The 10443-nt window shown below is 42.1% G+C and overlaps 1 protein-coding gene across 1 annotated transcript; it reads right to left on the bottom strand.

Moving 5' to 3' along the window:
- Positions 1 to 229: 229 nt before the first annotated feature.
- LOC139383439 (vesicle transport through interaction with t-SNAREs 1B) lies at positions 230 to 10401 on the bottom strand. The gene is made up of 6 exons (XM_071127987.1): positions 10115 to 10401; positions 5394 to 5452; positions 3570 to 3764; positions 2937 to 3110; positions 2060 to 2121; positions 230 to 1860 (listed from the first exon to the last, which is right to left on the bottom strand). The coding sequence occupies exons 1-6, from the start codon at positions 10209 to 10211 to the stop codon at positions 1767 to 1769; spliced, it is 681 nt and encodes a 226-aa protein (XP_070984088.1). The 5' UTR covers positions 10212 to 10401; the 3' UTR covers positions 230 to 1766.
- Positions 10402 to 10443: the final 42 nt, after the last annotated feature.

Genomic DNA, 10443 nt, shown 5'->3' with positions numbered 1-10443 from the left:
CAGTCCCCACACCTCCCCGTCCCCAACCCCCCTCAGTCCCTAAAGTCCCTAACCCCCCCCCTCAGTCCCTAACCCCTCCCCCTCAGTCCCTAACCCCCTCCCCCTCAGTCCCTAACCCCCTCCCCCTCAGTCCCTAACCCCTCCCCCTCAGTCCCTAACCTCTCCTTCTTTCATCTTCTCAGCGTTGGCCACAGAGAGACCGTACCAAAGATAAAACGCCACACAAAAATACATTTAGAAACCACATTTATATCAATTACTTTTTGTTATTGTTAGTACATGTCAACGGGTATTTCTATAGAGAGAATTCATTAATGAAGAACGCATATTTTAATTTCATGCATTTCAATGAAAGACTATGAGTAGTTCACAAAGTTAGCATGGGATGAATCCTTCAACTGCTCAGTCCTCAAGGTGTTGTCATAACAGCAGCATAAGCAGTAGTGTTCATATTTATTTATTTATATTTATTTATTTTACATCATTTTTTCCTCCCCAATTGGTAGTTACAGTCTTGTCTCATCGCTGCAACTCCCGTACAGACTCGGGAGACGAGAAGGTCGAGAGCCGTGCGTCCTGGGAAACACGACCCAGCCACAACGCCCACACTTAACCCGGAAGCCAATCGCACCAATGTGTCGGCGACCGTGTCAGCGTGCATTGCACCCGGGCCCACAACAGGAGTCGCTAGTGCGCGATGGGACAAGGACATCCCTGCCGGCCAAACCCTCCCTTAACCCGGACGACACTGGGCCAATTGTGCGCCGTCCCATGGGTCTTCCGGTCGCGGCCGGCTGCGACAAAGCCTGGACTCGAACCCAGAATCTCTAGTGGCACAGCTAGCACTGCGATGCAGAGCCTTAGACCACTGCGCCACTCGGAAGGGCCCTACAGCAGTAGAGTTCTATGTCGAGACTAAGAGTAAAGGAGCATGGGTAGGATTGATTTGAGGCCTTAACGCTCAGACCTGAGACAAAAACACGCACAAAAAAAATCCATCCTACACAGCAACTCCAGTCAGTAAATAAACAACTGCAGAAACTTCTTCATGATAAAGTGTGAACAGAACCAAGGGGAGTTCACTCCTGGATCAGACGACAGCGTATTGTACATTAACAAGTCTGTATCAGATCAATGTCCAGTATTAATATAACGTTCGGTTCGGTCCATACATCCTGGATTGAAACGCGGCTCGGGTTACACTCCCGTCCTGAAGAACAGAAACGATCATTCTTCCTCACACTGTTCCTTATCTTCAGTCAAGAAAACCATGTTGTGTCCTCATGAGCACTCCCCCAGCCCCAGGGATATATTGCAAGAGTTTAGTGGTTTAGCTCAGGTCAGGAACAGCATAGTGAGGTATATGTGGACAGGGGAGACAGGACGAAGAGAAGAGAAGAGAGAGAACAGGATAGGACAGGGGAGAGGACAGGGAGAGGAGAGGACAGGGAGAGGAGAGGACAAGGAGAGGACAGAGGAGAGAGGACAGAGGACAGGGAGAGGAGAGAGGACAGGGAGAGGAGAGAGGACAGGGAGAGGAGAGAGGACAGGGAGAGGAGAGGACAAGGAGAGGACAGGAGAGAGGACAGAGGAGAGGAGAGAGGACAGAGGACAGGGAGAGAGGAAAGGGAGAGGAGAGAGGACAGGGAGAGGAGAGAGGACAGGGAGAGGAGAGAGGACAGGGAGAAGAGAGAGGACAGGGAGAGGAGAGCTTTGCTGAGTGCTGGCTGCGACCTGTATTGCTCGTTGATGCGTCAGCAGACCTACTACTTGCGGAAGAACTTGAGGTAGACGACTGCACCCAGTATGACCAGCTCCATCAGAATGATGACAGATAACAACAGCTTGTTGGTCATCAGTCTAAAACAGGAAGGACAGACACACACAGCAACTCAATGACAGAGGACAGATTCAACAAACTGAAGAAGAAGCAAGGCCTCTATTGATAAATAGTTCTCACAATTAGAATAACCTGTATAAATACAGACGCCATTTTTACACTAACATGAGGACATGGACCATAGCGTAACAGCGTTGTCCGCACACCCATCTGACTCACCGTCGAGACATGGCTCGTAGGATCTTCCTGCTCCGGCTGAGGTTCTCCCCAGTGTTGACCAGCTAACAGGTGGAACACAACAACGAAAGACAACAACAGGTCATCAGAATTCAACATCTTCTCTTTTCAAAAACTCTTTGACGGTTATGATTCCAAGAAAGTCTCAATTTGCTCCCTCCCTTTTATATTTAATGATCTGACAAGTCTGGATAGACAACCAGTGTTGAGGAGGAGCAATCCACCATATCTCATTCATTATTATCTAGGATCTGTCCATATCATCTCATATCTGTCTATATCATCTCATTCTGATCTAAGATCTGTTCATATCATCTCATATCTGTCCATATCATCTCATATCTGTCCATATCATCTCATTCTGATCTAGGATCTGTCCATATCATCTCATATCTGTCTATATCATCTCATATCTGTCCATATCATCTCATATCTGTCCATATCATCTCATATCTGTCCATATCATCTCATATCTGTCCATATCATCTCATATCTGTCTATATCATCTCATATCTGTCTATATCATCTCATATCTGTTCATATCATCTCATATCTGTCCATATCATCTCATATCTGTCCATATCATCTCATCATTTGCAAATAAATTCATTAAAAATCCTACAATGTGATTTTCTGGATTTTTTTTCATCTCATTTTGTCTGTCATAGTTGAAGTGTACCTATAATGAAAATTACAGGCCTCTCTCGTCTTTTTAAGTGGGAGAACTTGCACAATTGGTGGCTGACTAAATACTTTTTTGCCCCACTGTATGTCTCCAGAGCTTCCCACTCAGAGCCTTATGTCTCCAGAGCTTCCCAATCAGAGCCTTGTGTCTCCAGAGCGTCCCAATCCCACTCACCCTGTCTCTGGTGCGGTCCAGCTGTTCTCTCTGCTCTCCCAGCTCCTCGATGATGTCCACGCCGATCTGGTCTGTCTCTGCGGCGATGCGCTGACTCCTCTCTATACTCTGACTGGCGTTGTTCAGGTGCTCGTGTCCCTGGATCAGCAAGGCCCTCTGAGACTGAAGCTGGGTCTGAAAACAAACAGATAATATAAAATCAATCAATTAATAATCAATCAATACCTGCACGGAAAGCCACTACCAGTTGTAACTGACACCACTCATCCTACTGTAAGGCTACTGTACACTTGTTTACTCCATGTGTAACTCTGTTGTTGTTGTTGTTGTTGTGTTTTTTCTGTCGCACTGCTTTGCTTTTATCTTGGTCAGGTCGCAGTTGTAAATGAGAACTTTTTCTCAACTAGTTTGCCTGGTTAAATAAAAGGTGAAATAAATCAAATCAAATAAAACTGGGTGAATGGATGGTGTATGTAAACAGCTCCCTCTAGGTACAGATCTAGGATCAGCTTCCCTTCCTTCAATTCTAACCTTAACCATTATTAAATAACAAAATGCTAAATTGACCCCAGATCAGTGTCTCTAGGGGCAACTTTACCCTCCTTGAACCAACGTAAGTCAGTCTAGACTCACGCTGTGTTCGTTCTGAGAGGAGTAGATGCCGTAGGCGCCCTCTGCTGGCCGGGTAGAGGAGGTGGAGGACAGGTCAGAGCTCTTCACCTCTCTCTGGAGCTTCCCCAGGTCTCTGCGGAACAGACGCAGCCTGGTGGACATGGCGTTCCGGTAGGACGAGGGAACACCGATCAACTCCTGCTCCATCCCCTGCAGCTGGAGATTCACCAGGAGAAACATTTCATACCCCTCTAAAAATGACATTATAGCTGCCCTCGGCTCCAGCCTTTGCAACCTAATGCGTGTATGTATGAATGAATGAGTATATATATATATATATAAAATATATATATTTAAAATATATATAAAATATAAAATATATATATATAAAATATATATATATATATATATATATATATATATATATATATATATATATAAAATATATATATATATATATATAAAATATATATATATATATATATATATATATATAAAATATATATAAAATATATATATATATATATATATATAAAATATATATATATATATATATAAAATATATATATATATATATATATATATATATATAAAATATATATATATATATATATATATAAAATATATATATATATATATATATATATATATATATATATATATATATAAAAATATATATATATATATATATATATATATATATATATATATATATATATATATATATATAATATATATATATATATATATATATAAAATATATATATATATATATATAATATATATATATATATATATATATATATATAAAATATATATATATAAAATATATATATATAAAATATATATAAAATATATATATATAAAATATATATAAAATATATATATATAAAATATATATAAAATATATATATATAAAATATATATAAAATATATATAATATATATATAAAATATATATTTATAAAAATATAAAATATATATATATAAAAATAAAACTCTCCGATCTGGTGACGGAAAACGGGGTAAATTGGTACTTCATGGGCCCAGCCTCTACTCCTTGGACAGTGTTTGGGACGGTGTACGGCGGCCAGTGGCTAAAACTCCCTATTGGTCGGGCCCTGCGGAGAAACCCTGGGAGGACCTGGCTCCTTGAAGTGGCCCTTCCTCTGAGGCTGTACTGGGTCAAGATATATATATATATATATATATATATATATATATATATATATATATATATATATATATATATATGTGTGTGTGTGTGTGTGAGAGAGTGTGAGTGACACACACACAGGAGATCAAATCAAATGTATTTATATAGCCCTTCGTACATCAGCTGATATCTCAAAGTGCTGTACAGAAACCCAGCCTAAAACCCCAAACAGCAAGCAATGCAGGTGTAGAAGCACGGTGGCTAGGAAAAACTCCCTAGAAAGGCCAAAACCTAGGAAGAAACCTAGAGAGGAACCAGGCTATGTGGGGTGGCCAGATGTTGGGTACTGAAGAAAAAACACTAATCTCATATGGATTAATACACTATTGTTCAATAAAAACAGTTCAATTGTGAAATGTTAACCCATGTTATTGTAGTACTAGTTCATTCCTTAAACTCTATGCCAGTAGCATTTCCATCTGATCCAAGGTTTAATTAGTAAACAACAACCGATCAGGTTTACTATCTACTGTGTTTCACTGCCAGATCACTAGTACCAGCCGACGGACATTTAGAATAATCTGCTAGAATTTGTTTTTATAGCTATAAATCGATACAGATGAGAATTGCGACAGATCGCTTTTCCCCCCAAGTGTAACATATACAATAAAATACAAAATGGCCGCTTACCACTTCCACGGCCTCTCCGTGTCTTTCGTCAAAAGTTCGCACCAACCTCTTCTTCTCCTCTGTAAAAACAGGAACACCTCCTGTATTCAATTTATTTATGTTTTTTAAAAAGGCTGAGCTGCACTGTTTTGTTTGGTGTTTACTTTGATAGAAAAATATTTTTCTAATGTTCATTATGATATGCAAGCATACCTAGGCACCAATGTGTCATGAACAACATTAGCTTGAGCAACACTAGTGGAATAGCGGCTCGCCTTCAAAATAAAAGTCTCCCGTTGAAACTGATGCAAACGGATACAAATAGTGGAATTATGACAGCATTGTAGTAGGGCTTGGACAATATCAGTATCGCAATGTTTTTATTTCCCCCCATGGTAAAAATAAAATAACAACTTTTCTACATCTTGGAATAGATTTAATTTAAATAGATGTGACTGTGGATTACAATATAATAATGTTTGTTTCCAACATCAGGGTTGTTTTCATAAAATTATTTAAATCCACTGTGTTTTGTTTCCTTCAAAATAAAATAAAAACTATATTTCTCACATGCGCTGAATACAACAGGTGTAGTAGGCCTTACCGTGAAATGCTGAATACAACAGGTGTAGTAGACCTTACCGTGAAATGCTTACTTTACAAGCCCTTAACCAACAGTGCAGTTCAAGAAGAGCTAAGAAAATATTTACCAAATAAACAAAAGTTTTAAAAAATTATAAAAAAGTAACAGTGTTAGCTGTGTCACTAGAGATTCTGGGTTCGAGTCCAGACTCTGTCACATCAGACTGCGACCGAGAGACCCATGGGGCGGCGTACAATTGGCCCTGCGTCGTCCGGGTTAGGGGAGGGGATGTCCTTGTCCCATCGCGCATTAGCGTCTCCTGTGGCGGGCCGGGAGCAGTGCACGCTGACACGGTCGCCAGGTGTACGGTTGTTTCCTCCGACACATTGGTGCGGCTGGCTTCCGGGTTAAGTGGGCATTGTGTCAAGAAGCAGTGTGGCTGTGGGCTGGGCTGTGTTTCGGAGGACGCACTGCTCTTTGGCCGTTTTTTTTTAATCCTCTGTTCTCTGTGAGGGAGACGGGTTAGTGGTGGCCTGTGTTATCCTGCTAGCATAGCATGATTAAGATATTAGTGCTAATGACAGTGATTGTCCTGTTGTTGGTCCTCTACCACCACCTCAACAGGGGGTCAGAGGGCTGTGACCTGTTACCACCACCTCAACATGGTGCTCCGGTAAGACTTGCTGTGCGGTGGCATAGAGAACAGTCTATGACTAGGGTGGCTGAAGTCTCTGACAATTTTATGAGCTATCCTCAGACACCGCTTATTATATAGGTCCTGGACGGCAGAAAGCTTAGCCCTTAGTGATGTAGTGGGCCGTACGCACTACCCTCTGACACCGCCTGGTATAGAGGTCCTGGATGGCAGGAAGCTTAGCCCCAGTGATGTAGTGGGCCGTACGCACTACCCTCTTGCGGTCAGATGCCGAGCAGTTGCCATAAAAAGGTGGTGATGCCACCGGTCAGGATGCTCTCGATGGTGCAGCTGTATAACTTTTTGAGGATCAGGGGACCCATGCCAAATCTTTTCAGTCTCCTGAGGGGGAAAAGGTTTTGTTATGCCCTCTTCACAACTATCTAGGTGTGTTTGGACCGTGATAGTTTGTTGGTGATGTGGACACCAAGGAACTATAAACTCCCGACCCGCTCTACTACTAAGTACTACTCTACTACGACTAAGTACACACCCCTGAGGGGCCCCAGTGTTGAGGATCAGCGTGGCAGACGTGTTGTTACAAACCCTTACCACCTGGGGGCAGCCTGTCAGGAAGTCTAGGATCCAGTTGCAGAGGGAGGTGTTTAGTCCCAGGATCCTTACCTTAACGATGAGCTTCGTGGGCACTACGGTGTTGAACGCTGAGCTGTAGTCAATGCCTTTTGTCCAGGTGGGAAATGCATTTTGTCCAGGTGGGAAACGACAGTGTGGAGTTCCTTGCCATTAAAAAATAATCTGTTGAAATAGCACTGTGGATTTATAGACTTCAGATTTGCAAAGGGGACATAATTATATTGCAATGTACATCCTTCTCACTGGACCTTGGGTCCATGAAATGAGGTATCAGTCTACTCAGTGACACTCACAGATCATAACTGCGAAGGGTTTACACAAATATCAGTGTCGTAGCTCTTCTTGCAGGACATTAACTTTGGGAAATCACCTCACTATTCAGTCTATTGTGAGTATTGGACAATCCTTTTGCAACGTAGAGCCTTACCTATGGATCTGGATGGTCCATGAAATGAAGGGGGCCCCTCAGGGGTGAGTGCTTAGTCCCTTCCTGTATTCCCTGTTCACCCGTGACTTCGTGGCCAAACACGACTCAAACACCATCATTAAGTTTGCAGATGCCACAACGGTGGTAGGCCTGATCACCAATGAAAGCCTATAGGGAGGTCAGAGACCTGCCATCTATCCCTCAACGTCAGCAAGACAAAGGAGCAGATTGTGGACAACAGGAAAAAGGAAGGCTGAGCACGCCCCCATTGAGATCGACAGATCTGTAGTGGAGACAGACCACATCACTTAAGGACCTACCATGGTCCAAACACACCAACACAGTCGTGAAGAGAGCACGACAACGCCTCTTGCCCCTCAGGAGGCCGAAAAGATTTGGCATGTGCCATCAGATCCTCGGAAAGTTCTACAGTTGACAGGATCTTGACTGGTTGCATCATTTCTTGGTTTGGCATCTGACCGCAAGGCGCTATAGAGCTAGTGTGTACGGCCCAGTAATCACTGGTTGCCATCCAGGACCTCTATACCAGGCGGTGTCAGAGGAAGGACCTAAAAATTGTCAAAGACCCCAGCCACCCAAGTCATAGACTGTTCTCTCTGCTTCCGCATGTCAAGTGGTATCGACACACCAAGTCTGGAACCAACAGGACCCTGAACAGCTTCTACCCCCAAGTCATAGCCTGTTCTCTCTGCTACTGCCAAGCAAGTGGTACTGACACACCAAGTCTGTAGCCAACAGGACCCTGAACAGCTTCTACCCCCAAGTCATGAGACATCTAAACAAGAATGCTAAATAGCTGAATAAAATGGCTACCCGGACTACCTGCATTGACCCTTTTTGTACAAACTCTTTTGACTCATCACATACGCTGCTGCTGCTACTGTTTATTATCGATCCTGTTGCCTAGTCATTTTATTCTAAATAGTTAACCAAGTCGCTACCTGGACTATCTGCAATGACCCCCTTTTTTTTTTTAAAACTCATCACACGCTACTGTCTATCTTTTTAACATCAACAACATCACACCTGGCCAGACACCCCTTTGCCATTGTAATTGTTTATAAACTTGTGTAGTTAAACTAATCTATGCTATCCATTTGTTGTTTGTATGCTGTTCTTTGTATGACATTTTAATATTTGATTATTAGCCAATGATATTAGGCCACTCTTGGCCATGATTACAGACAACTGTGTCTTTTGATAAACGAGTCATCCCATAGTGTTTGTGATTATACCCTGATGAAGACAGCTTGGCTGTCGAAACATTGGTAATTACATTTTTGCATCTGAGCTCCTAGAGTGTGCGGCTCTCTTTTATTTTCAAGTTTCTACTCCGCTAGCCAGCACCTCGTCTTAATAGGCGTGCATTTATTTTTCTTCTAGCTTGTGTGGCCTACCACTTCGCTGCTGAGCCATTGTTGCTCCTAGACATTTCCACTTCACAATAAAAGCACTTATAGTTGACCGGGGCAGTTCTAGCAGGGCATAATTCTGACCAACTGACTTGTTGGAAAGGTGGCATCCTACGACGGTGCCAAGTTGAAAGTCAAATGAGCTATTCAGTAAGGCAATTCTACAGCATGACTGTGTACTCGATTTTATGCACCAGTGGATGACATATCCAAATCCACTAATTTGACAGGTGTCCACATCCTTTGTCATGTATATAGTGTATGTATTCCCCCAATGCAAAGTCTATACATCCAACGTGCGATTTAAACAGATTTTGTGTTTGTCAAATTAACAAAAACTGTCTTTTGTTGAATTTTTATAAACAACATTCCAACCTTGTTTAGCATTATCTCGTCCAAGTGTGGCAAGACTATGTTTCACCTGTTTGCATCAGTTTCAAATGGGGAGGACTTTATTTTGAAGACGAACCGCCAATTCCACTATTGTTGCTCACGACAATGTTGTTGACGACACTCATCTGCTCGGCCTTGCAACCTCCTCTTATAATTAAGCCATAAGGCCCGGGGGGTGGTATATGGCCAATATACCACGGCTAAGGGTTGTTCTTAAGCACGACGTAACACGGAGTGCCTGGACACAGCCCATAGCCGTGGTATATTGGCCATATATCACAAACCCCAGAGGTGCCTTAATTGGTTAAACTGGTTACCAATGTAAATTAGAGCAGTACAAATAAACGTTTTGTCATACCCGTGGTATACGGTCTGATATTCCACGGCTGTCGGCTAATCAGCATTCAGGGCTCGAACCACCCAGTTTATAATTGGACATTTAATATCATATATCATATTTTGGACATTTAACAGCAGTGGGCGGCTAAGCAGAAGTAAAACTAAAGCAAGACAACAGGGTGTGGGGGGGGGGGGAGTCAGCTAATGGTAGTGGATTGGAGAGATATTTAGAATGCAAAATACATATTTACAGATGTAAATTCAACTGTTTTTTTTTACCTCCTTGACATTTCAGTAATCTGTCAGGCATCAACTTCAGTTCGTCATAAAGGGATTTGAAGATCTCTTGCAGCTTTTCAAACTCTTCCGATGACATTTTGCTTTTATTTTAGCAGCAGGATTTGTGTTTTCAATTGTCCGTTTCTTTCTTGATAACACAAACGCCCAAATACTAGAACATTAAACTGTTTAATTGCCGCTTATACGCTTTGTTGATAAAACCGTAAACCCCCTAACAAGATCCTCGGGACTCTTTCCGCATTCTGGTGATCGTGTGTCACATGTCTAGCGTCACTGCCTGCCTGAAGTGAATATCCTGCCCAATTATC

The sequence above is a fragment of the Oncorhynchus clarkii genome, chromosome 25 (assembly GCF_045791955.1).
Source record: "Oncorhynchus clarkii lewisi isolate Uvic-CL-2024 chromosome 25, UVic_Ocla_1.0, whole genome shotgun sequence".
In the NCBI taxonomy this organism is placed as follows: Eukaryota; Metazoa; Chordata; class Actinopteri; order Salmoniformes; family Salmonidae; genus Oncorhynchus; species Oncorhynchus clarkii.
The sequence above is the reverse complement of the archived record's forward strand: the minus strand, read 5'-3'. Positions and strand labels throughout refer to the sequence as shown.

Bases quoted from the DNA above. Each gene is read 5' to 3' on its own strand.
- LOC139383439 (XM_071127987.1), bottom strand. From the start codon at position 10,211: ATGTCATCGGAAGAGTTTGAAAAGCTGCAAGAGATCTTCAAATCCCTT. The intron at 3,765-5,393 runs GTAAGCGGCCAT...GTGAATCTCCAG, and splicing joins ACGGAGAGGCCGTGGAAGTG to CTGCAGGGGATGGAGCAGGA. The intron at 3,111-3,569 runs GTGAGTCTAGAC...GTTTGTTTTCAG, and splicing joins CCTCTCAGAACGAACACAGC to ACCCAGCTTCAGTCTCAGAG.